Source organism: Conger conger, chromosome 5, assembly GCF_963514075.1.
Source record: "Conger conger chromosome 5, fConCon1.1, whole genome shotgun sequence".
Taxonomy (NCBI): Eukaryota; Metazoa; Chordata; class Actinopteri; order Anguilliformes; family Congridae; genus Conger; species Conger conger.
The window spans coordinates 25,756,348-25,783,908 of NC_083764.1; the positions used below are offsets into that span (position 1 = coordinate 25,756,348).

The window sequence follows — 27,561 nt, forward strand, 5'->3', positions numbered from 1 at the left end:
TTATGCCACGGACAAATAACACGGTAGTGTGCGCTTATGTTATGTGTGCCATGGACTCAGCCCAGCAATATTGACAATAGGGGGGAAAAGAGATTGCCCCAAAATAGTGAGAAGAGGAAAAATAAAAATAGCCGGAAAAGAGAGGGAAGCACCACGAGAAGGCGATTGCTTCAACAATCAGGGAATGTGGTTCACCTCGCTTCTTCTACAAAAATCCATACACCGTTATTAATGGGACTCGGAGGATTATATCCTTAGAAGGTGGCTAGCTATTGTAGCTAGCAGAAGGGTGCCGTGGGTTTGGCTGTCTGTAAAAGGCCAAGTTAGCTGGCTGGCTTTTTCCTGCTGTTTGCGGCAAGGAGAGGCTAGCTAATTGATCAAAAACTTAAAACAAGTTTAACCACTGTTAGCTAACTAGCTAAACAGTCACCAACCCCACACCGTAACACGGAACAAGGTAATTGCAAGTTCTGAAGCGCTTATATTCAGTTATGTTTGTGTAACGTACGCACTCGGTGGCAAGTTAGCTAGCTAGCTAGCTAGCTGGCAAGTGAACTCTTAGCTAGCTAATTGTGAAAATGTGTGCAATCTTCGTCAGTTGCTCTGTTAACATATTCACACTTAGAATTTTAAGTTGGTTATTTGCTCTTGCAAGTGGACTTTAACGTTTGCTAGCTAACTTGCTTATCTAGCTAAGGATGTGGCTACTGAGGTTTGTTAGCTTGTTAGCCAGAACATTAGCTAGCTGGATATGCTAGTAAACCATGGCTGCACTGAACAGCATTTTATGCTATCTTGCAACCGAGCCAACTGGTGGACTGAGGCCTTAGCTAACCATAGCCGTTTATCTAACCGTTCGAACCGTTTTGAGAAGATAGCGGGGTAACATTACTGTTCTAGCCTGCTCCGGTCCCGGCGAAAGTGGTAATGTTAGTAACGTTACTTGCTGGTTTGCAAAGTTGGCTGAGCTGTTAGCATGGCACCTAGCTAGCTAGCAATTTGAAATAGTATGAGGTGCATGTAGCTACAGTTCGCCAGTAAGCTGCAAAAACCGATTTTTCTTGCACGGCGTAACTTCTTTTAGCTAAATATGACTTGTATTGTAGCTATCCTCTGATATTGTCAAACGCCTCTGTCGGGTTGGGATGATAGCCACGTTTGCCAGCTATCGTGCACAATAAGATAGCTGCGTCGCCTGTTATGTTGATTAGCAGTATGAGAATGTGTAAGGGGATTATGTTTTCTTGACAGCTATCTCTTGTTTACCGTTGTTAATGTTTCTTAACATAGCTGGTAACGTTATAACACTTTTGAGATGGCTAGGGTGCTAGCACATGGCTAAATGTATATAAATTGTGATAAGGTGATAACCGTTTTGGGATTTATGATTAAGCCAAATACATGTAATGTATGCTCGCTTTGCTGACAGTACAGGACGCAATGCAATGTGCTAGCTATCTTATTTGGCTAACGTTACCTTGTACATGCAACTGTTGATATTGTCGTCCACGGAACTGCCATTTATATAACGTTAAGTAGTCAGCAGCTCTAGCTGGATAACGTTATGAAACATTGTCTTTCGATTAGAGCGGGATTGTAAGTGCACACCTGTTCTTGTCACCCGCCACTTTCATGCAGGCTCACAGGATGATGTGTGGTGGCTATTATGGGTAGCTAGTTTAGGGCAAATGTTGTTCTGTCTTGTTTCTGGGAGCTTTCTTGTCTTTTGTTTTGTAATGTTGGCCACCCGTCAAACGCATCAGTGAATTTAGGCAGTCTACTTTCATGCTTAAGATAAAGTGCGCAGTTAATATAAACCGCACATTCTGTGTGACTTAATTTCTGGAACTGTTATGCGCCTTCCAGTCATCAGATGTGAATGGGCAATCACTGATTGTACAAATGACAGTCAGTAAATCTGACTGCATTTGGATGTCATGTGGTGGGTCATGCAGGCCCAGTGCAGAATGTATAAGGTTTAAGCTGTTAATCATTCCATGTGGAAATGTGGGATAAATGTCCAAATGTGGGCATTTCCATGTGATTCAGTGAGTGTTGTTTACATATGCTGGTGTTGACCAATTGGCAGGGAAGATGAGTACAATTGCATTAGGCTATGTGAAGTGAAATGATTTGGATGTTGATACAGTATGTTGAGTAAAACAAGTGGACATAATACACTGAGTTAGCAAGCAAGATCATAATTAGTTAAGTATGAAAACACAACAATGTGTGTAGGCACTGTTAGCAGGAATGTAAATACTGAAAAAGAGGAATAATGCCTGCATATGCAAGTGGTTTCTTTGGAGAATTGCTTATCCAACAGGCATTTTCTGTCTTCTACATATAAGAAATGCTGCTAAATTGGTGTAAAATGGTGTTTTCATTGACATGCACCAAAGAAAGCCAGACCAGACAAATGCTTGTATTTTGGTGGAAGTGAATGTAATGGAGTTTGTAGCACTCTATTCTTAATGCAAAAATTGCAAATGTTGTGGCAAGCCATTCTGAAAGCAAAAGAAACCATACTGGCAGATCCAGTCTAGATCAAGCCTAACTTCAAACTATAATCTCATAAGGATGGTGCACTGAATGTCCCATTATTTTAATTTTCTGATATTGAGATTACCTAGCCTGCATTTGGCTAGTAATTTAATGATGCTCACTGATCAGCAAATGTTGCTAAACTTGGGTTGATGGATGCGCTCATGTTCTCTTCAGTTACTTTGGATAATAGCACATGCAAAATGAATGTAATGAGAAAAAAACATATTCTCATCAATATTGAAGGACAGTCCTAGAATTTCACCTAAAATAATTTGCTCTATGACTGTTAGAATACAGGCCTCATTACGTACAGAAAAAAGGAGTTTGGTTATTTTATTACTTAATCTTGGAAGCTGAATTTTCAGCACTTGGGCCAAAATCCCTCAGTGGTGTTTCAGAAGTTTGTGTTTGTTCTGGTGCACTTCAAAAATCAGTAGTCTGCAATGCAGATGAGGTGAGGTGCCCATGGCTTGTTTGTCCAGTTATTTATTTATTTGTATTTTATTTTGTTTGGAAGGTATGGATGTTCTTTGTTTGTTAGTTAGCTTTACAATTAGGCTGCATTCTAATTCAGTTCAATTTCAGCATAAAATTCCTCATCTGAGAAAATACTCTTTTTCGCTGATGCCCATAGCACCATGTCTTGGTCCCATGGAAAGCCGGAGATCTTGGGAATAAGCTCAGATTTAAGATCCAGTTGGAAAGATTAGTGAGGAAAGATATCTAGATGCATATCTAGATCGTATCTAAACCTGCATGTTCAGATCTGGTGGGGAAGCTTCGCATCTAAGTCCTGTGTAAAACAACATTTCTAGAGGCAGGTTCTGTGTCTATAGATCCTTGAAATCTGAATACTCCCCTAACCCTTTCCTAATCTTTTATAAAGGGAAATAATTGTGAACCCTAGCTTTTTTGGCTAAATATGATCCCACTGATTTCCCACTGACTTCCACTTCTAGTTGCAGTAAGGGGCTCAGCCTTCAAGATCCAAACCAGTGCTTGAATATACTGGGCCTTGGTAGCGCATGCTATATTTCTATACAAGTGAACCAAACAAACTATCATTGAATGGATGTTTTGATCGTTCCAAACAAAGGCAACGTGAATAAGGTGGTACATTTTCTATGTACTGTGCATCAATCTTTTTGTTCAGCTATGGTCAGTTGAAGCAATGGTGTCATGGTGATGATTATGTGGCTGTTTAGATTGTTCGATTCTTTCTCAAGTGGTCTGACTAGCTTTGGTTCTAACTGGACTCTTTTCCATTTTTTAAATGTGGAATTATCATCCCATGCACAGCAAAACACCAAGCCACCCTTGACTTTGACATTCCAACAGACTGAATGCCAAACTGTCTGTTCCCTGTTCTTCCCTGCCATTTTGGCTCTATGTGTCTAGAGTGAAAGTGTCAAACGTGTCTTGCTTCTCACATGCTTTTCCACATGACGCACTCTGCATGTGTGGCCGTATATAGGCCGCCTCCGTCAGCGTTGGAAGTGCTGCCGACAGTCACGTGTCAAAGTTGCATTTTGTGAATCAAAGCTTGACTTGAGAGTAAGTGCATCAATAAGATTTAACAGTTTGCTTGGGCAGAAGCATATCCTGGCAAAGTTCGGCTGGAATAGACCATGGTACCTTTTGGTTTGTCATTACGGTTGACCCTACATGCATTAGCATTTCTATGTTGATATCTGTGATTAAACACCTCGCGAACCTTGTACTACTGACTCCCCATCCTTCTTTACGGCCGAGCTTCTGTGCAGGGCTTTGTACTTTCATCTTGTTGGTGCTCCATGGTTGTTTCAATGCCATGTCACACCAAGTAACCATCATTTCCTAACTGAAATGGGTACTCTTTCAAATTCTCCTTATGGCCATGGTTATCTTAAGTACAAAAAGTAGCGGTGGGTGGGTGGTGAACTGACGGTCCTAGAGGGCAGAGACCTGCTGGTTTTCCACTCTCCCTTTACTTGGGAGTCAGGTGTGAAGACAGTCTGGTCACCTGGGAGAAAAGAACTAGGGCTGGATTTGGATTCGAGGGCCAAAGCTGATGATCCCTGCCAGGCCCTTGGCATTCAAAATGAGCTCTGAAGCTCGTCTGTACCCAGTGACCGGTCGTGGAGCATGCATACACCAGTTTGTGAAAATATATTGATTACACGTATGCAGTTCAGTAGTGATCGGGTGCAATCAATGAACAAAGATGTTGGCATGAATGTGTGTATGTGCAAACTGCAGAATTCAGTGATGTCTTTTCTCCATCAAACGGCATATTCGCCCAGTCATTGCTGTCATTGTTGTTTTCAGCATGGCAGAGACCCTTTGTTTCTAAACTGTACCCTGGTGGCAAATTTCAACAATGGCGTAACTTTCTTCATGGGCCATCATACATCCTCCATAGAAGCTTCATGCATTCGATAAAGTTGCGCATATCCTGTGCAACATATCAACTCCATCGTGTCTCAGCAGTGCTTTCTGCCCTGGTGTCAAAATCATGGGGCCTTATAGCCTGATAAGCAAAGGCAGAGTAAAGTCTTGTCTGGGTCCTAATAGTTTGGTGAGGGAAAACTGACACAAAGACCCCGACTTCTGGACCCGATGAGAAGTATTCTAGCATTTTTGTCATTTTTCCCTCCTGCGGTATGCAACCCCGAAACCTTTCTAGAGGCAGGCTTAAACAAGGATGAACTAAGGAGAGAGTGGTGAAAGTGAACAAGCCCTCCGGTTGAGAGGAATGCGACCAATGCAGTTTCACTCAAGTTCTCTGCATACTTCCTCGCTCTTTGAGAATATAGCATGAGTCCTGCAGTGCTTCAGAGGGGATGGCATGCGTGCTGTTTGACTTTGACTGAAATGCTGGGCTGGTGTACAGTTGCAGTATCACCGTCTAGTCTCTGCCAGCTTTCCCTTTCTGCGTCATCCGTTAAATCATCCTCTTCTCAAATGACCCCTCGGTCATATCAGAGACTCAATTATTCCCGCTTAAATGACCAAATCATGTTGTCTTGCTATGGAGGTCAGATTCAAAATTAATTAGATATAAGGCAATTTATTTGACAATTTCCACTTCCTTGGCAACAGGGATGTTTGAAAAGTGACCGAGCATATGACCCAGCATTTCCACCATTTTCCACTATGGGAAGTAGCCTAGCTGCAACTTCTGGCACTGCGCTCTTTTTAGGTGTCTGTATATTGTGTTGGGGAATAGGTAATCTGCAGAATGCAGCTGTTGTAAACAGTAACTATTAAACTGAAATGAAACCTCCTTCTCCAGTTGCTGTTGACAGTGGTGATTGGCATTGGCCTTGGGCTAGGCTGCTTTGCAAACTTAATTTCTGAGCAAGATGTTAACTTGATACTCCCAGTACATGTCCGCAAAGAGCAGGTTCCTTTGTGGTGTGTTTGGGGAATTCTGAGGAGCGAAACCAGCTCCCTTGGCAAGTTCTCCACCCCCTTCTGCATCTCTCCCTAGATGCGTTCGGGCTCTGGATGGGCTGCTTCCCAACTCGATGCCATCTGCATCGGGAGACTGCAATGCCACTCGCCTGGACAAGGCATATCTTCTGCTTTCTGAAAAAGTTGAACCACCAACGCAATGCTCTTCATCCCATTTAAGGCTAACTTCATCCATCCATTATCTTACCTGCTTATTCCTGGTCAGGGTTGCCAGGGGGAGCTGGAGCCTATCCCAGCATGCATTGTGCGAAAGACAGGAATACACCTTGGACAGGAATACACCTTCACTCCAATTAGCCTGACCTGTTATGTCTTTGGATTGTGGGAGGAAATCAGAGAACCCGGAGGTAACCCATGGTGAGAACATGCAAACTGCATGCACAAAGCTCCCAGCCTAGATATAAAGGAATTTATTTGGCAATGTCTCTTTCTTTAGAAACAGGGATTGTGCAGGGGGAAATTGTGTAGTAGCCTAAACACTGTGCAATATCCATAATATAACGTATTATAACTAAATAGACCTGCAAGGTGTTCAGTGTACACAGTGTATAAGCTACCAGTTTTGGTCTAGTACTGGCATTCTGTTCACACAAGTAGCTCATCACTTAGCAATGCAAGTGGCTGCGGTGTCGACCTACACTTTTTTTTTTTTGTTGAATATTTTATTTACACAAATCAGCACCTATTTCACACTCGAACAAATGGTAATGGTCCTGCATAATGTACTCTAATCAAGAGTGGATGGTGTAATTTACACATACACAGTGGGTGGCAACTGGTCCAATTGTCGTCTAATGCCTGTTAATTTCAGTGCCTCATTGAAATGGTGATCATGGTTTATTTGCTTTTGAAAATAAGGAAATAAGCAGTTTGACAATTGCGGTGGCATATTTCACTCTGATGAGAACTGTTCAAAAACGTTCATATCAGATTAGTGTCTACCTTGCAAAAGTGAAAGCAGATTGCTTGTTGAAAGCTGGAATTGTGTGGCAGCTTTGTTCATGGTCTCATTCTTTCTGCATGTGCATTTCTTTTTTCTTTCTATTCACCCCTTCTTTCTTTCTTCTGATTCATCCTTTCTACCCTGCTCTTTCTTGTCCACCCTTTTTCTTTTCCCTTTCACTACTTATCTCTCCATCTCTTTCTGTCCTCTCCATCCCCCCCCCCCCTCCTGCTTTTCTCCCATGGTGAAGCGACCTTAATGTAGAACCTGGATTTTGCGGCCGTGTTGCTTTGTATAGATTTGAATACACACTAGCCTGCAGGTCTGTGTTTACATTTCCTCCCTATACGTGTTCTCGGGCTTGGCTCCCTTGTGTTTGGTGAAAGTGCAGAAGTGTCAGGCTGGGCGGTAACATTTGAGGATAATTATCAATTATTTATTTTAATGCCATAATGATTATTACCTGCTTGCTTTTTTCTTTTTTTTCCTGTTTAATCATACCCGGTGTGCTGCAGACTTTCAAACTTCAGAGGTCATGTGAAATGCTTTCTGGGGAAAAAAAAAACATCAGCACTCGCATCTGGCCGGTAGTAATGTGACTGAAGCAAGGCCATGCAGCTTTCATGTGGTCATGTAATGCCTTTTTGTTGCATGGAATCTCCATAAATGCATAGCCATGTTACTGGCCAGCTGTCATGTCTGCATCCAATACAGGGCTTTTCCTGCTAAGAGAATTTACATTCACCTCGATTGCCTGGTGTCCGATGTCCGTACGAAAAAACATGGTACAACTACAAGCATTGCACTGCGGTGCTGTATCGAAATCTGCACTGTGCAACAGGTAAGGCACAACCGAAGTGCATGATCAGTCCGCTCTGCCCAATATATGTCCTGTAATTTACAATTTACAAATTACAGTTCAATTTTATCTTTTCATATAAGTCCTGTAGAATAAATTAAATAAATTAAATTTAAGTAAGGTTCATTTTGATCCAAGAAAAACCTTGCAATAGATTACGCAATGCAGGAAAGTGGACAAAAAGAAAGCCTACACACCACGCAATGGCGATGGATATTGCACTCAAGAAATATTAGATAATTATTGTTACGGTTTATTGCCCAGCCCTGGACACTGTACAGAATTCTGTTGGTCAGTTGCATGTCCTGTGACTGTGAGATTATAGGCTGTGGCTGATTTATGCTTCTGGTGTGCAGCACTGTTTCCGATCACGCTTTTCATTTGTAGTTCAGAGAGAGTTTGCACTTTGTTACTTTGTAAAACATTATCCTCGACATAGCAACCCTTTGTCTTAATTTCAGTCAACCAATCACGGCTGCGCTGCACCTCTGATGGGAATCTGCAACCATACAAAAATCTGCAGGTGCGGGACAACACTGTTGAATTTACATTCTTTCTCCGCGGACACGTAGCAGAGACTTTGTCACGGAAGCATAAATCGGCCTTCATCCACCCACTGCTGGTAGCCTAACCTTAAGAGTGCAGTGATTTAATCTGTGGTTCAGCTTCCCCCTCATCACAGGGTCTCTATTCTCTGAGGCACTGCTTGAGTTTATCTGATCTGAAGCAGAGAGCCGTTGCTACTTTTCCAACCGAGTGTTTAGACAAGATCACCGCGTTTCTGAAACAAGTCACAGCAGATGAATGGTCAGTGACACTACAGCCATTTGTGTGCCGAACACGGAAAATCATCGGAAGCCTTTCTTACGAAGGAAATCTTACTGTCTTTTTCACCAGGCAACCATACACATTTTTATGGGGGATTTGGACTTTTTGAGAGCAATTTCATAGGCTCCAGTACACCAGACAAGCTCAGAGAAGTGTAGAAAAGCGAATCCAAAACAATTGGGTATTTGACCCAGGTCTGCATTCTTGGGAAGGTGAGGTCCAGTGCAACCCCGTCCACTTGGTTCCACCTGGAGAAGGTGCTCACCGGGCCGCCTGCATTTGGAAGCCCTTTGTTGTGGGAACCCCGCAGCTCTGACACGGGAGCAGCCATTCCGCTGAGCAGCCTGCTGATTTGGGCTGGTGATTACGGTGAGGGCTAAGGTGGACTTTCACGGTTCACTGTCAGCTTATCTCTCTTCTGTGAGGCTCATTCAGCACGGTGTCATCTTCAGACACCAGTCACACAAATCTTTCAAATGCTTTAACCCTTTGAACATTGGTAATCTTAACTTGTATTCAGAACAAAATTCTTAAGTTTATAAAAATAATAGTAATTATTTGTTTAGCACCTTTCTCAGGGGTTGCAGTGGTGTTTATTATTTATCAATGATCTGAAACCCTGGTGGTGTTTATTATTTATCAATCATATGAAACCCTGGTGGTCAAAAATACAACACATGGCATCTATATGTGTTCTCAAGATCAGCGTAGATGTAGTTATGACAGCTTCAGGACATTTATTTCCCTGGAAATGCTAGGGTGAATAACAGGGTGTACACACTGCCATGGAATTTTATTGGCCAATTACCGCAAAGTTATGGCAGGACTAGAATGGTAAACGCTGTCCGAAGTCCTGCTTCAGCAGTGCATCACGTTATCTCAGCCGTGGTTTCATTCTCAATGTGTCTCAGCAATTTGATATGCATTTCACTCACGTACTGCATCTAAGTGTGTTATGTAAACCTAGCAGTGTTTGGCATCCATAATTGAGTTTTGCAGTGTCTTTTTTTATTTTATTATTTGCCTCCTAGGTGGCCATAAAATGTTCCCCCTATGGTTCTGCCTTTGCTGTGTCGATTGTCCTCTTTGGAGAGATTTTACTGAAGGCCAGACCATGCGTAACAACTGTAGTCAATCCCTTCTGACTTCATGCGGTTGCGCGGACTAGAATAGTTAGCACGCAGACCCTTGTCATTTGACGCAGTCCCCAGTGCGTTCTCTTGGCCTTCAGTTGCAGCCTACAGGTGGATTACTTTTGTGGAGTGTTGAGGACTTGCCAATGTGGGGGCGTATCTCAATGCAATGTTGGGTTTGTTATGTATCATTGGGTGTATGGCACTAGGCGATATGACCCAAAATTTTATGATGTAGGCTACTTTTTCAGTTGATAATGATCATAAAAGCCAACATATATTGAATTGTAATTTAAATAGTTAATTTCTGCTTCTGACTTAACATACATTATATGCATAACAAACTACAGTGAATCCTTTCGAGTCAAATTTAGAATACATGTACATTAAATTGAAGATAAACATGATTTTTCAAAAATAGAACATGATTTCTCAAACATAGAACCTGTATAAGCCTTGTGAATCTTTTCCACAGTGCTGATGAACTGTATGTCTTTAGCAAGGCAATCCTAATGCACTTGGCTTGCGCATCGTGTCATTTTTTTTTTTGTTTTTTTGTAAGGCTTATTGTAATACTTTGGTGGTCACTCAAACTCAAACTGTGTGACCTCCAAAATATTACAACAAGCGACATGATGGTACTGTTTGAGATGGTGCAAAATATATTTTCTTTGTTGCCCCTGTTCTGCGGCATAATTTACAACAAACATTACTCTGTACTTTGACTTCAGTGAAGAAGGACTGTTGGAGGTTCAGGTGGAGAAGGACTGTTGAGGGTTCGGTGAGCCCATCTGGTGAGCCCATTGAGGCAGGTGTTTAACCTGAGCTACTCTATTGAACCGAACACCAAACCAGCTTTAGGTTTTCTGCCCAGCTGAATAATTATGTAACGTGTTGTCAGGAAGCTTACAACGTGTAGGAAGTATAAGGTGATAATCAGTGCCCCAAGGACTGCATTTACTCCTGTGGCTGTTCTCTGGCCTGCTGCTTGTGTGTGCTAATGTTGGAAGGTTCTGACTTGTCTCTCACTGCCTGTCCAATTCTTCTTTCCTCCTCCCTTCCCCCCTCAGCAGGGCTATGTCCTCAGCAGCCACAACACCTCCATCAGTGGACAAAGTAGATGGATTTTCCCGGAAATCTGTCAGGAAGGCCAAACAGAAGCGGTCACAGAGTTCCTCTCAGTTCCGATCTCAGGGCAAACCCATCGAGCTTACCCCTCTGCCACTGCTCAAAGGTAAGACCCCCCTCCCCATTCAAAAAAAGAAAACCCTCGCCTGAAACTTTCATTGTATTTATTTCATTTATTTTATTTATTTCATTTATTTATTTTTTTAAATCCTAATTCCTGGAAATTATCAATGTCCCTCCGACACGGTGCAACCTGGCAACTGTGACCATCGAGCCATGTTTAGACTGTTTTGAGAAGAGGCACATCGCTGTCATGGCAACACGTCATTCTCCGTGGTGCTGAGAGGCCACCCACTAACCGTCATAGCGCGTGTGCCTGTTCCATACGACTGCTGATCAAACTAACCGAGAGAAACGGTCTAATACCACTCATTTACACCTCTAATGGTATATTGTCATGGTTCTTTTCCACCAAACCCAGCTGGCAAACGCAGGCTTGTTCCTGTAACATCTTTCACGGCCTTCTGGCCTACAGCGAGCGTGAACAGGGAGGGATCGAACCGCCTCTCTTCAGTCATGGGTCCGAAGCCATGATAAAAAGCAGAACAGAATGCCGCTGTTGCTGTGTGAATGAGCCAAGAGCCGCTGAACTTCATGCTCGCTTTAACCCTCCCAGGGAACTTGTAGACAGCCAATTGCTCTGCGCAGGCTCAGTCTGAAGTCGGATCTGTTCAAAATGCTGCTGTCAAACCTCCATTTTCCATGTGAGGTCAGATGTTCGGATTAGTGTTGGGACCAAAGTTTCTTTCCTGGGGCCTCATTTATAAACGTTGCATAGGCACAAAAGAATGCGTACGCCACTTTCTAAGCAAACTTTGGCATTTATAAAAAACAAACTTGACGGGAAAATGTGCGGTTCTCCACGGAAACTCTGACCCATGCGTACGCACATTAACTGGAGAAATGAGAAACTGTGCCTTTAATGCTCGTGACGTAAGACCAGGAAAACGGGAAGTGAAACAGGATATAAAAAGGTATAAAGATTTGCCGGGAGTTGTGGCTGGGTATGGCTGCCGTAAGGATGTGCGTCGTCCCTGATATACTTATTAAAGTGTTGTATTGTTGAATCTCGCTATACGGGTTCTCTCCCTTCCTAAGTGCAACACAACATTTGGCGACGAGAGAAGTCGAAAATGATATACGACATACCACTGTGTAAAATAAATCGAAATTGATTGTTGTTGATTGTACTCTTAAAGGGTTCTGATTTTCTGCATGTTTACACTAGGACTCGGAACTATACTGTCCTCTCAGGTCCTCTTTGCACTTGTTCTTGTGTTTAATTTGCACTTTGTTGTACGTCGCTCTGGATAAGAGCGTCTGCTAAATGCCAGGCAATGTAATGTAATGTAATGAAATATTACCTCTCACGTATCATATACGAAGAGTTAATTTGCAAACAACGAATAAACAAACAGCTGTTTGATTGATGCTCCCTGGAGTGCCCAAAAAATATGATTTAGGATGATAAATATAAACGGAGATGTTTTTGTAAAATAATCCCTGAAATATGTAGACAAAGTGTTAAACAATACTTAATGTTATTAAATGTATTCTCATAAATAATATGGTGAACAGTCGGACAAATTGCGCTGCACTGATGCCGTTTACAATGCGTCAGTCGGGCAGATACGAGCATAGTTTCATATATTGTTATCATATTCATATATTATGTTCTATAATGTGTTTATTGTTATACATTTTTGTTCGTTTTATCTCTTAATTTTGTAACTGTGTTTTCAATGGTGCTAGACAAATAACATGTTCGTCATTTACAATCAATCAGGATAATTCCCACACCTGTAGCTTTTCAGAGGCAATCAAATAGCTGAAATCCCTTTTCTTGGCCTTCTTTTCAGCTTTTGCCATTGTCGTCTTCGTGAAATGCATATTCATTAGGGGTGTTTCACTGCCTATTTATAGGCAACTGTGGGCGGGACATGAAGCTGGCAAAGTTGCGCCACACTTAGAGTTGATTGTGATTTATAAAGGAAAACTGGCGTGGGACGTGCGTATGCACTGTTTTATAAATCAGAATATTTTTTTGCGTACGCACGTCCTAGGTTTCATGCTTACGCAACCTTTTGACGTGAATCCTAAGCACAGTTTTATAAATTTGGCCCCTGGTCTGCTTGACATGGGGGTTTTCTTCACCATAGAGAGTATTCTCTGGGCATCCACCACAGTGGTCTACCTTGTCTTTTGACATAATTGAGTTCACCAGTTGTTTTTTTCTTGTTAATAATGAAGCAAACTGTTGACTTGGCCATGCCCCGGGTTTTTACAATGTTCCTGATTGATTGATTTTCATTTCTGAGCCTTATGACGGCCAGCTTAATTTGCATCGACACTGCTGTCTTCCTCATTTTGTCACACTCAACAACGATCGCCAAAGGCAATTTAAATAAAAAAAACTCTTCTGCATTCACTAACGACAGGAAAGGAATACACCTCCCTAACGAAACACATCTGTGAAGCCAATTCAAAAATACTTGTAGTACCTTAAAATGGGGTAACCATGTACAAATGGTGCTGTCATTTCTAAACGGTTCATCTGATATTAATGAAAATAGCTTCAAATTGAAGCTGACAGTCTGCATTTCTCATTGTCATATCCTTTCAAACTCAAAGAGCTAGAGTACAGAAACAAAATAACAAAAAATGTGTCACTGTCCAATGAATAATGGCTCACTGTAGCTTGCTACTTTTAACATTGTTGTTTCCTTTTGAGGCCATTAAAATACCTGTTGAATTCGCCATTGAGAACTCATTGTCAGCTGACTGCTTACTGTAAGGAGTACGACCCTACTTTTTACCCTCTACTTGCAGTCCAGCTTTTGTCCTGCAGGCCTTCATTTTATCAGCTCACTTTCATTGCATGTATCCATGGCGACATACACTGTGTTCAGGTTAAGAACTGTTGCTTTAAGGTAGGATGTGATGGCAGGATTGATCCGGCACCCTTCAGGTTAGAAGCCCTGGTATGCTCAACCACGCTCCACACTTGTGGTGCCCTGTTGTCATGGTGAGAGTTGAGATGATCACTGATCATTTTAACAACCATCTGTAGCAATCATGATTGTTTTCTCTTGATGGTCAATAATTTGGTTGTGGCACCCAACACCGAACTTGGCCACCCTACACTCACCTCACGTCCCCCTTTAATTTTGGGATCGGAGAATAACTCACTGCACCGATCTCTCCCCCTCCCCCTCCCCCTTAACTTAATGTTCATACCCCCCTCCATCTCTCCCCCTGCAGACGTCCCGGGTGGGGAACAGCCGGAGCTGTTCCTACAGAAGCTGCAGCAGTGCTGCACGCTCTTCGACTTCATGGACACGCTGTCCGACCTCAAGATGAAGGAGTACAAGCGCTCCACCCTCAACGAGCTGGTGGACTACGTCACAGTCAGCCGGGGATACCTGACGGAGCAGGCCTACCCCGAGGTCGTCAAAATGGTGAGGAACCTGCGCACACCATCGGCCTCCTAAAATGCCTCACAAGAAGGCCCGGGAAACGCCCAAAATGTTAGGGGTGCAGTTCAGCGGGCTTACATGGGGGCAGCCTTTGAGTCTATAGTGGTTCAAACCCCAGTGTAGCCACAGTAAGATCAGCTGTTGGGCCCTTCAGCGAGGCCTTTAACCCCACATCACTCCAGGGGGGATGGACCTTGGCTGTTTTTAAACATGGTAAAGTCTGCATTCTCAATGTCCCCTGAACTGTGGCTTACAGTAGGCTCCAGTGCTGGAGGAGTGCTTACAGTTTCCAACATCACACCGATGCTGAGGGTTTAGCATGAGGGCTGGCATGTAGGCGGAAAGAACTGAATGCTCCCTGCCGCAGGTCGGCTACCTCAGCTCTGAAACCGAAACACTAACTCCTGCTCTTGCTCTCGCTGTGTGTGTGTCTGTGTGTGTGTCTGTGTCTGTGTCTGTGTCTGTGTGTGTGTCTGTGTGTGTGTCTGTGTGTGTGTCTGTGTGTGCTTGAATAAAATGGTAAGGGTTCAGATTCTGGCAAGTTTCATTATGTTTAGGCGATTGGAAAAGGGTGTAGGCTTAGACTGATTTTGGAGGATCCAAGTCTTTTCACTAGTGGGATTTCAATTTTTCAAAATAAATTAATTGATGATTCAATAATAGAAATAGCAAGTTGTTTTTTGCTAATGTAAATTGAAAATTCTGATATTTATGAGAACTCCAGGGCTGTGTGGTGTTGTTGGGCTTGAGGCAAGATTACGGTTGTACCTAAGAGCTTGGGAAAAGGTTATGATAAGGGTTAGTCTGTGTTTTTTGCAAACACAACAATGGAAATGTGCTGCAAGAGAAGAAACGTCATTAGCACTGAAAAAGTAAATGCAAATGTAAAAAGGAAACCTCCTCCAAGTGCATAATAATTCAAATATGACAATTGCGCTTCGAAAGTGAAAAGCACACACATTATGGGACACTCCAAATCAAGAAAGAAAATGTAAATTCAGCTAACTGTACAGGAGTGTTAGCCCACGTGAACGCAGGGTTAACATTAACCTAAGAAAGCAGGAACAGACATGATAGTTTCAGTAACACTGCAGTAATGCTTCCCCATTTGTTTATTTTCTTTTTAAACAGTGAGACATTGCAAGCTCTGAACTTAGCTGTTACTGTAAACACCACAGGAACTAATGTTTTGATAATTGATCATTATTCTACTGTATCAAGTTATAAATGTCTTTCATTTTAGTGATGTTTATGTCCATTTTAGAGGTTCACTCAAAGGCCAAAATTGTTAAATTGCTTGTTTCATTTACAGCATAACGGTTCTGTTGCAGCTAGATTGTAGGCACCTTATGGGACCTGCATAAACCTGTCAAAACTTTAGGACTCTGTTTAGCTTTACCACACTAGGGTTGCTAGGTTCTTTGTAATCTCTCCCGATTACACATACCAGGACAAGGGGGCATAGCAGCAGCTCCGTGTCTGATGTCCAGCTCTGTTCTCCTCCCTAGGTGTCCTACAATATATTCCGGACCCTTCCTCCCAGCGAGAGCAATGAATTCGACCCGGAAGAGGACGAACCCACGCTCGAGGCCTCCTGGCCACATTTACAGGTACGGAGGAGGGTAACGGAGAAGCGGACTCCAGCTATGTATAGACGGACATTTGTGTGCATATGTTTTGAATACAGGTGCATTGTGACATTGTCACTCCGGCCCCCTCTGTATCTCCTGTTAACTTTTGCACTTTGGAAAACCCTGTTTTTTTTTTGGTTTGTTTTTTCACCCCCATTTGTAAAATAAAAAAAAATAATAATAAAAAAAAAAAAAAGCCTTATATTTACTCATGAACCCAAAATAAATAATCCTGGTATGAAAGGCTTGACTCGGTTGTCGAATACAGACATTTCTAAAAAACCTAGTAACTACAATTCAAAACTTGTAATGACAAAATGGAAAATTCTCAGGATATGTTGGGTACCTTCCTATATCGGAGATGGCCTTTTTTGGGACCTTACACAACTGTCTGATTTGCATGCCCGTTTAATACCTGAAATGCTGGGCAAACCCAGCCAACTGTATTATCCTTTAGCCCTGTTTTTTCCCAGGTTTGAATGCCAAGCTTGTGTCTGGGACACCCTCTCTGTTAATTCAGGGGAATGGACACTAGCACACACACTCCTCCAAATGTGATGTCAGGCTACTTACACAGACAATGAGCCTACACGCTTATACATGCTGTATACCTGTATACCCCACTTCCCTTTTTTATGCCCCCTTCTCAAATGTTTGCATATGCTTTTTGTATTATTAATATTCTTTTTAAAAATGCACTGTAAAACAAAGTTGTAACTGAAGACCGGTAAAAATGTTGCCCTCTTGTGGACATAAATATAGCAAGCCTTGCAGAGCCATGTCTGAGAAGCTGGAAGATCTGAGACAGCAGAATAGAAAACTAATGTGATGGGGCCCTTGCACACATTGTATTGGTTTTATAACCAAAATGGATGTTATTGGCTGTTTGTTGTTTTGTCCTGAAAATAAAGGTCTACCTCCTCTTCATCTTCCCAGCTGGTATATGAGTTCTTCATACGATTCTTGGAGAGTCAAGAATTCCAGCCAAGCATTGCCAAAAAATACATAGACCAGAAATTTGTATTACAGGTGAGTGGTTTCAAGAAATTCATTTTAATATGATCTGCTTTGTGACCAAATGGCTTCATTGTTCTATAACTCGAAAGGGCTGATTCAGTTCATGCATGGAAGGCATTGTTTGAAGTGCTTCATGCCCAAATACGTGATTATTTTGAATTCTGCATTTCCTTGATTCCAAAATAAACCAAACAAACTCAGGAAAGCATTGAATCCAAAATGATTACGTATTTGACCTAGTGTGTCTGGACGTATTGATTGATGGCATGTTGGTGGATGTGTGTGGTGTGTGTGGTGTGTGTGGTTTAGATATGTAGGAGTTGGAATATGGTCTAGGTGGGTGGGTGTTGGTCGATTGGTGCATGATCTAGGTGCGTGGATGTTGGTATATGGTATAGGTGAGTGTGGGTGTTGGTGAATGGGTGCGTGGTCTAGGTGGGTAGGTGTTGGTATATGGTCTAGGTGGGTGGGTGTTTGTATATGGTATAGGTGAGTGGGTGTTGGTAGGGTGCAGGCAGATTCAGTAATGCAGTGTCTCTTGCCCCCCTCCAGCTCTTGGAGCTGTTTGACAGCGAGGACCCCCGGGAGAGGGACTACCTGAAGACAGTCTTACACAGAATTTATGGGAAGTTCCTGGGGCTGCGGGCTTTTATACGAAAACAGATTAACAATATTTTTCTACGGTAAGGGAACGCGAGTACTGGAGTACTGTGTGGCTCTGTGCACTGGGGGCTGGTGTTTCCCTAACCGTCTCTCCTGCTTCCCTCCTGACAGTTTTGTTTATGAAACCGAGCACTTCAACGGGGTAGCCGAGCTGCTGGAGATCCTGGGAAGGCAAGTATACATCATGCACACACACACGTGCTCAGACACAAAAGCAAGACAGACAATGACATACATACACAGAAAATCCCATTTACACACACACACACACACACACACACAGAGGCAATCACATACACACAGACCGACACAGCCACGCACCAGCATTTGGAACACATGGTTACAAGGTCGAATGGTATTTAGCACCAGCATCCTGGTTCAAATTCCAAAAGCGGCTCTGCACACCTAATTCTCGTAACTGCTGATTGGCTGTGCCATACCCAGGTCTATTTCCCCGGGTGTCACTGTAAATGACAAGTGGATTGTCAGCTGACTTTCCCAGTCAAATAAAAATGACTGATTAACCAGCTGTATAAATGTATATGACAGCAAGCGCTATAAAATAACCTCTGTTATGACTAATTCTACTGTCACCTGTGGAGGAGTAACTGGGTTGTTGGTTCAATCGAGCATATGTTTGTTTAGGTCAGTGGTTCCCGAACTTCCACAGCCATGACTGGCCTGATGAACAAATATGCCTTCCATGTCCCCACCTCTTCTTACAATGCAGCCCGACAGCGTATATTCAGACACCGCACTTTCAATCATACGTCAAAACACCTGCCTGTACGCTGTGACTAGTAGTGGGCACGCTACAAGTGCGTATTGAATTCAGAGAATTCTTGTGGAAAGTGTGTAATGCACAGTAAGTTAATATTTCAGTCCCAGCTCGGAGTTCGCTTGGTTGGGCATTTTAACGAGGCCCCTCGGGGAGCGTGTGACTGGATTTGGCTGTTTTGATTGGTCAAACCCCGTTCCTCTCTCTTGTTTCACGCAGCATAATCAACGGCTTTGCCCTCCCACTGAAGGCGGAGCACAAGCAGTTCCTGGTCAAAGTGCTGATCCCCCTCCACACGGTCCGAAGTCTGTCTCTCTTTCACGCGCAGGTAACTGCGGGCGTGTCCGCCACTGTGTGCGCGTGTCTATGTTGCCGTGAGTGCGTACGTGCGCTTTCGCTGTCGTGCGTCTTTTTGCACACTTGTCTATATTTCCTTCTCTCCTTTTCACTGTCCTTACCTTCCTCTTACTCGCCTTCCCTCTATTGCTCTTCCTCACCTCCCCTCTCTCCTCCTCCCTCTTACTCGCTCCCTATAATAATAATACATTTCTTATTTAGCTGACGCTTTTATTCAAAATGACTTGCAGTTGATTAGGTTAAGCAGGGGTCAGTCCACCCCGTGCAGTTCTTATCGTGGCAATACCACGGTTTGAACCACCCACCTTCTGGGTCCCAGTCCTGTACATTAGCCACTCTCTCTCCCTCTCTGTGTGTGTCTACCAATGTTTATGTTTTTTTTTTTTAAGCATATTATTTCTGCCATGCAGCATGTTGGCTTTCTTTAGTCTTTAACTTTTCTTGAATCATATCTGATTTGGATAAATGTACAAACTTCAGACACCATGGGAAAATGCTTCCAGGTAAAAAACATCTTCCACCTTCTATGTGAATGGCAAAAATGCATCACATGGTCATGGCAGCTGTACGACCCTGCTGCTGATCTGTACGATCCTGGCTGTCTTATCAACACCCAATAGATGTGGTTTTTTTTTTTGGTTTTTTTTTTCTCCAAGAAGCATTTGACATGGCCTCTGAAGTTTGGATATTTACTACGGCATCAGCTTTATAGTTTAAGGAAAAAAGAAAGGAAATACACCACATTGTGATCATGTTCATTATTATGCTCGAAAACTTGATTATTGTAGTTACGATTTATCACCTCGCCCTAACCTCTCTGAATACCAATTAATTATCTTGCTATTCTTAATCTTTCTTGTTTTTTCCAGTTGGCATATTGTATTGTACAGTTCCTGGAGAAGGATCCAGTATTAACAGAACCAGTAAGTTCCTTATTTTTTTACCATTAAAGCTTTTTGGTTACACTGGGTCTCAATAAATGTATTTTTTACAAACAACTTCTGTGAAATGCCAAGCTTTATAAATGGACATGATGTTAAATTAAATGAGAGCAATTGATTTCTCTGATGCTAAGCCAAAAAGAGATCCTAACAGTGAGTGTGCCATGCTTGTTTTTTTAAGGTCATCAGGGGATTGCTAAAGTTCTGGCCAAAAACCTGTAGTCAGAAAGAGGTGAGGTTCTCCCACATACACACAGGCACATGGTCTAGATGGCACTTAGGCACCTAGACCATGTATACACACAGTGCATTCTTCATGTCTGCACATGTAGCTATTGCTCTGCAATTCAAAACCTGTAGAGTAATACATAACATATTGTATGTTCATTTGAAACCGTAAAATGTTGTTAGATTAGATTAATAAGAATAGCATTAGCACATTTTATTTGTGAAGTGCTTTTCACATAAAAGAAGCACTGAACAGGGTGTCCAGAAATTAGGGGATGTGGGTGTAAAGTTGACAAAAAATACAGTAGAACCTCAGATATACATATTTCTGAGGTTCTACTGTAATTGCTGAAGGTTCTTTAAAATGTAGTCCGTTCCTTTGACACCATGATGTTATCCTTCTGGTCAGGTACATGTCCCTGAGGTTCTACTGTAATCACTGAAGGTTCTCTGAAATTAAAATAAAATTAATTCCATTAATTTGACCAAGCTCTTTGACGCCAGGCTCAGGTAGCAGGGTCCAGTTTAGCCCTGTTTCTGACTCTTGTGCCCTCGCCCAGCTTTGGTTGGGTGCCCTGACCTGGTTGTGTTTTGCCACTGCCATGACTTCAGGTGATGTTCCTGGGGGAGCTGGAGGAGATCCTGGACGTGATCGAGCCAACGCAGTTCATCAAGGTCCAGGAGCTCCTCTTCAAGCAGATCTCTCGATGTGTGTCCAGCCCCCATTTTCAGGTCAGTCTCCTGTAGAGATCAGCCCACACTCAGGTCAGTCTCATATAGAGATCAGCCCACACTTTCAGGTCAGTCTCCTGTAGAGATCAGCCCACACTTTCAGGTCAGTCTCCTGTAGAGATCAGCCCACACTCAGGTCAGTTTTCTATAGAGATCAGCCCACACTCAGGTCAGTTTCCTATAGAGATCAGCCCACACTTTCAGGTCAGTCTCCTGCGGAGATCAGCCCACACTTTCAGGTCAGTCTCCTGTAGAGATCATCCCACACTTTCAGGTCAGTCTCCTGTAGAGATCATCCCACACTTTCAAGGTCGGTCTCCTGTAGAGATTAGCCCACACTCAGGTCACTCTCATATAGAGATCAGCCCACACTCAGGTCAGTCTCATATAGAGATCAGCCCACACTTTCAGGTCAGTCTCCTGTAGAGATCAGCCCACACTTTCAGGTCAGTCTCCTGTAGAGATCAGCCCACACTTTCAGGTCAGTCTCCTGTAGAGATCAGCCCACACTCAGGTCAGTCTCCTGTAGAGATCAGCCCACACTTTCAGGTCAGTCTCCTGCAGAGATCAGCCCACACTCAGGTCAGTTTTCTATAGAGATCAGCCCACACTCAGGTCAGTTTCCTATAGAGATCAGCCCACACTTTCAGGTCAGTCTCCTGCGGAGATCAGCCCACACTTTCAGGTCAGTCTCCTGTAGAGATCATCCCACACTTTCAGGTCAGTCTCCTGTAGAGATCATCCCACACTTTCAGGTCAGTCTCCTGTAGAGATCATCCCACACTTTCAAGGTCGGTCTCCTGTAGAGATTAGCCCACACTCAGGTCAGTCTCCTGCAGAGATCAGCCCACACTCAGGTCACTCTCATATAGAGATCAGCCCACACTCAGGTCAGTCTCCTGTAGAGATCAGCCCACACTTTCAGGTCAGTCTCCTGTAGAGATCAGCCCACACTTTCAGGTCAGTCTCCTGCAGAGATCAGCCCACACTTTCAGGTCAGTCTCCTGTAGAGATCAGCCCCCACACTCAGGTCAGTCTCATATAGAGATCAGCCCACACTTTCAGGTCAGTCTCCTGTAGAGATCAGCCCACACTTTCAGGTCAGTCTCCTGTAGAGATCAGCCCACACTTTCAGGTCAGTCTCCTGTAGAGATCAGCCCACACTTTCAGGTCAGTCTCCTGCAGAGATCAGCCCACACTTTCAGGTCAGTCTCCTGTAGAGATCAGCCCACACTCAGGTCAGTCTCCTGTAGAGATCAGCCCACACTTACAGGTCAGTCTCCTGCAGAGATCAGCCCACACTCAGGTCAGTTTTCTATAGAGATCAGCCCACACTCAGGTCAGTTTCCTATAGAGATCAGCCCACACTTTCAGGTCAGTCTCCTGCGGAGATCAGCCCACACTTTCAGGTCAGTCTCCTGTAGAGATCATCCCACACTTTCAGGTCAGTCTCCTGTAGAGATCATCCCACACTTTCAAGGTCGGTCTCCTGTAGAGATTAGCCCACACTCAGGTCAGTCTCCTGCAGAGATCAGCCCACACTCAGGTCACTCTCATATAGAGATCAGCCCACACTCAGGTCAGTCTCATATAGAGATCAGCCCACACTCAGGTCAGTTTCCTATAGAGATCAGCCCACACTTTCAGGTCAGTCTCCTGTAGAGATCAGCCCACGCTTTCAGGTCAGTCTCCTGTAGAGATCAGCCCACACTTTCAGGTCAGTCTCCTGTAGAAATCAGCCCACACTCAGGTCAGTTTCCTGTAGAGATCAGCCCACACTTTCAGGTCAGTCTCCTGTAGAGATCAGCCCACACTTTCAGGTCTGTATCAGGACTCATGCCAATCGCTTATTTTATCCTTCCCCATCTCCTTCTTCCTTGCTTTAACTGGAAATCGATAGAGGTCCGGCATCTTTAAAGAAATAGCAATCCATTAAATGTTCCTTCAAAGAGCTATGAGACGGCTCCCGAAGATTGCATGAGCACATCCTTTGCTGAAGCATTTGGTCACAAAGCGTCATGTATAAATGATTGACCTGTGGATCCACCTATCCCTGTCTGCCTTGTCTGTAACTTGCTTCAATCTGACATATGAAAGGGCAAGGACCATCTGCCTAATTCACGTTCTCTTGATTCCACAATGTTCGGCTTCCTTTCTGGCTTCCTTTCCGGACCTGGTGGGTGGAGCTAGGAGCTAGAAAAGGAAGAAGGCGGTGTAAAATATGCGATTGGAATGAGCTCAGATCACTCTCACTGTTCAGATTAGTAATACAGGTCTTGCCCCTGCCCCCAGGTAGCAGAGCGGGCCCTGTACTACTGGAACAACGAGTACATCATGAGTCTGATCGAGGAGAACTCCAACGTCATCCTGCCCATCATGTTCGCCAGCCTCTACAGGATCTCCAAAGAACACTGGAACCCGTGAGTGAGCCCTAACCCGCACATCGCCATGGCTACCACCACGCAACACCACAGTCACTAGGGCTGTCTTCTCACAGTGCCTACTAGTGTGACATGCTGCTTAAACATCTCTTTAGAACAACATGCACACATACACACACCATCAAAGTGAAGTTGCTACGGAGTGCTCAGGTATATTAATAGGACTCCACCTGGGATGTAAACCCACAGCATGTAACTTTTACGAGATCCTTTCCTCTAACGCTTACCTCGCATTAACTGCAAAAGGACTAACTGGGCCATTCCATGCCAACTCCAGGAGGTGTCATCACTGGGTGATGAACTTCATGAGCTTTTGCCTGTAGAGCCAGGTGACACAGTGAAAGCACGTCACGGTACAAAATACGATTTTTACATCTGTAACTTTGTAAGGAAAAACCCAAAATCATCTACAGATAATTCATCGCAGAAAACATGTTTGGGTATCATTTCAAATGCTACTTGAAAATAGATCAATTGTTCAGGAACTTTATTGAAGAGAAGGTCAGCAGCTTTTTGCTCCTCCATCCTCAAATTCTGTGCGTGGATGTCAGATGGTCTTTGGTGAGTGTTCTGCCGCAAAATGGCAGCCATGCATCACCCAGGTGGGTGCTACACATTGGTGGTGGTTGAGGCGAGTTTCCCCCTGATCACTGTAAGCGTTATGTAATGGTCTGTCTGTCTGTCTGTCTATGTAACTTCAACATATCGGAAGTGGAGGGTCAGGTGAAATTTCGGACATTGCTTTCCGGGCGAGTCTAAATGGCCAAATTGAATATTCCATGGGCTAATATTATTAGTGTTTATCTTTACACAATGAGAACATGCCATCAGATTTCACTCATTCACATATAGAATTACACTGAAAATGTGTTTGGAGGCATGACCCCTATTGTTCCAAAATGGTCCCCAATGAAAAACATTTTTTGGGGCAAATACCTAAAAAAAGAACTAGATGCAAGTTTTTAAAGCCAGATGTGAATTCTACATACCGAATTACCCCAGCATACAAAGATGTAGGGCTTGTCTTTACAAAGTTATGGACCTGTAAAAATCACATTTCTTGGCACATGTTTTTCACAGAGACATATGGCTCTACCAGCAAAACAAGAAGGATGAAAGCTCAAATTTTCAGGAATTTTATAGCTGTCATTGTCTGCCAACAGAAAAACAAAAAAACAAAAAAGTCCAAGTGGTACTGTCATGCAACCTCCTGGAATTGTGATGGAGTGGCCCAACAGCATTGATATTCATTGACCTGTTGTCAGGTGCTTGGTCCAATCTCAGGGAAACATCGGTCTGTTTGTGGTTATGGAAAAAGCCATATTTCCATAAACCCACATTTTAGCATTAGCATGTTGCGTTTGTATGTTGTGTTTGCTCAAGGGCTGTGTGTCCCTATTAAGAGGGACCGGTTCTATCACAGCCTCATCAAACCATTCTGTATGCAAAGAAAAAAGCGTCAAGCCTATTTTTAGTCTGTTTTCTTCCACTCATCTTTGTTTGCTTGCTTTTGTCCATTTCAGGGCGATCGTGGCTTTAGTGTACAACGTACTGAAAGCGTTCATGGAAATGAACAGTGTTTTGTTCGACGAGCTCACGGCGACCTACAAGTCAGACCGCCAGCGGTAAGAGCCCCCAGTGAAAAGTTTTTCTGTGCTCATTGCAGCTACTGTAGGCTATCGCTAAGGTAAGGTTTTTAATGTTCACTATGGTGCAGCGAACTGTACCTGCTAACTTGTGGAAAGCATCACTTACAAGACCCGCCACGCTTACAATTCTCCATATAATATTCCATCCACATAAACAGCCCTTGCTGGGAAAAGTACTACTTTGTGTCCAACCATCACATTCCCTGTGATTACAGTCCAAGGATTCCCTGTCTGAATAGGGCCACTTGCTTACTGTTAGAAGAGTATAGAAGTTGCATACAATCATCAAGGCGCCGACAATTCACATTAGAAATGTCTCTTTCCAAATATACCAACATGTTACTCGTGGAGCTCAAGAAATGCACATTTAATTGTGAACTAGTTAACTGTCCGCACAAGCACACACGATCAGTATTCTGAATGAAGTGCTTGGCCAAAGTGTTGCATTGTGTTGATAAGTAACTTGCCAAACTGTGTATCTTTGGTGGAAACTTGTGTGTGCTTGCCCCTTTAAACTACTCCATATACTCCAAACAATGTACAAAATTTCTGAAAACCAGCCACCAGTGAACATATCGTCAAACCCCTTTGTCAGTATACTCCATATGATCTCCATGTCCTTTGTTTTATTTGACTCCACCTTGCTAGGGGGATGCACAAACTCGTAACATATTTTCCTTTGCACAATTCAGGATCATTGATAACCAGATTCATGGAAATTTATATGCCAGGAATTGTAACGCATTTTGTTGTCTTGACAATATGTGTGATTTATCATGAAGATGATGAACCAAAGGGTAAAGATGTGGAAACAACCTACAAAAGTTTGGGGAACTACTACTGCACCAACTTTTTTTTAGTTGTCATTTTTCTACGTTTAATCCAAAAATGACAGGGCATTCCTTAAATTGTCAGTGACTCATTGAACTGAGCTAATCCCAGTATTTAGTCATGAAGAACCAATCATTTTTAATTGGTTGGTACCAGTCGTTGATTGATGGTGAATTGCAGCTCCACACATTAACCAGTCTCCTGTCCCCACAGAACCTCTGTCATTTCCTTTGAAAACTGGTTTCCTGCCGCATTCTGAAGCCTCTCTCTGCACATACAGGGAAAAAAAGAAGGAGAAGGACAGGGAGGAGCTGTGGAAGATGCTGGAAGACCTGGAGCTGAAGAGGGGCCTGCGGAACGATGGGATAATCCCCACTTAACATTGGCCCTGCCCACCCCTTGCCCGGCCCCGCCTACCCCTCCCCACCACCATCAGAAGGAGCAGTTCTTTTTTTTTCTTTCACCCCCCCCCCCCCCCCCCGCCCTCTTCACTCCCTCCCTCTCTACCCCATATTGTGCAACTTACTTTATGGTAGATTGACGTTTGTCTCAATTTCAGCAGCACTGTAAATAACTGTTTTTCTTCCCTGCCCGCCCCCCCCTAAATGATACTTAATGCAGAAAGGAAAAAAAATTAATACAAGAGGAAGAAAAAAACAAAATGGTGATGTACAGGGGGGAAAAGAAACTTTGGACAGTGGGGCTTGAACCTCTGTAAAAAGAAAACGGGGGGCGGGGTGCGGGGGATTTGAATGCAAAAAAACAGATTGTTTTAACAGCCTCAATCACCACCCTCAACCAGTCCTCCCATTACCCCATGGTAAAAAAAAATCCTCACTATGTCATACCCATACCCTAGGTGTCCCCAAAAGTGTGAATCCATTTCACCTTACTCCAGGGCAGCACAGTGCCCCCCCCCCCCCCAGAAAGGTATGTGTTCAGGTGCCCTGACAAGTGGACACACCGTCAATATCCTGAGGTTCAAATATCTGACCTCTCGCCAAATCCCCCCCCCCCCCCCCCCAGTAAATGGCATAAACTACTGCAGATCCTTCGGACTCAGGAAATATAGCATAAGACATAAAACAGAAGGAAGAAAAGTTCTATTTCCTCCCCTGGATCACTTGACAGTGGCCTACGAAGCTATGGTGCAGATCGTCAGAAGGAAGGCGTAATAAACAATTGGAAAAAAAGAAATTCTCCCACGTTTTGTTTTTGGTTCACGTCTTTGGCAGAAACATAAAACATAAAAAAGACTGTGGTTTTGAACAAGGTTCCTTTAGGTTCCAAGCTGCCCGCTTGCGTTCTCACTCTCTCTCTCCCTCTCCACTGCCCCCTACTGGTTTTGTTCCGGTACATGTGTCATCGACCTGGCATCTAACGAGATGAATGGACGTCTGGACCGATTCCTCATGTAATTGTGTTCTGTGTAGCGGAACAGAAACTGTACCTGTCTCAGATCATCGCAGTATTAACAACCTGCATACCACTGTTATCAAATACAGTAAACTGACATCTTCTATCTTTTAGTAATTTAGCATATATTTTAATAGGAACCCCTTGAGTGTAATGGAACAAGGCTTTCTGGTATTTTTGATGCTTTTGTTCTTTTCTTTTTTTTTTCTTTTTTTTTAAAGTTCTATTCATCATAGGATATGTTTTTAGTGGTGTGGGGGGAGATCTGTGAGGATTTTCAACCACAGTGACACCTGCATTTCTGATCCCATTCAGACTTACTGTGTGCTTTAGAATGGCCCAGGCATAATACAATTAAAAAAAGAAAAGGGTTGGATAAATGAAAATATCTAATTATTTTAAAAAATAAAGAAATATTAAATTAAACCTGTTTTGTGATAAAGCAAA

The 27,561-nt window shown here is 43.3% G+C and overlaps 1 protein-coding gene across 4 annotated transcripts; it reads left to right on the plus strand.

Annotated features, from left to right (window-relative positions):
• Window positions 1-15: 15 nt before the first annotated feature.
• LOC133128469 (serine/threonine-protein phosphatase 2A 56 kDa regulatory subunit epsilon isoform-like) lies at window positions 16-27,561 on the plus strand. 4 transcript variants are annotated; one of them, XM_061242007.1, is made up of 14 exons: window positions 16-457; window positions 10,837-11,000; window positions 14,216-14,412; window positions 15,939-16,040; window positions 16,998-17,090; window positions 17,631-17,761; window positions 17,853-17,912; window positions 18,739-18,847; window positions 19,746-19,799; window positions 19,999-20,049; window positions 20,658-20,777; window positions 23,070-23,197; window positions 24,742-24,843; window positions 25,979-27,561. In XM_061242007.1, the coding sequence occupies exons 2-14, from the start codon at window positions 10,844-10,846 to the stop codon at window positions 26,076-26,078; spliced, it is 1,404 nt and encodes a 467-aa protein (XP_061097991.1). In that variant the 5' UTR covers window positions 16-457; window positions 10,837-10,843; the 3' UTR covers window positions 26,079-27,561. The 4 variants fall into 4 exon arrangements, with proteins under 4 accessions (XP_061097991.1, XP_061097994.1, XP_061097996.1 ...); XM_061242010.1 differs by having other exon boundaries at window positions 10,840-11,000; XM_061242011.1 differs by lacking the exon at window positions 16-457 and adding an exon at window positions 8,981-9,002 and having other exon boundaries at window positions 10,840-11,000.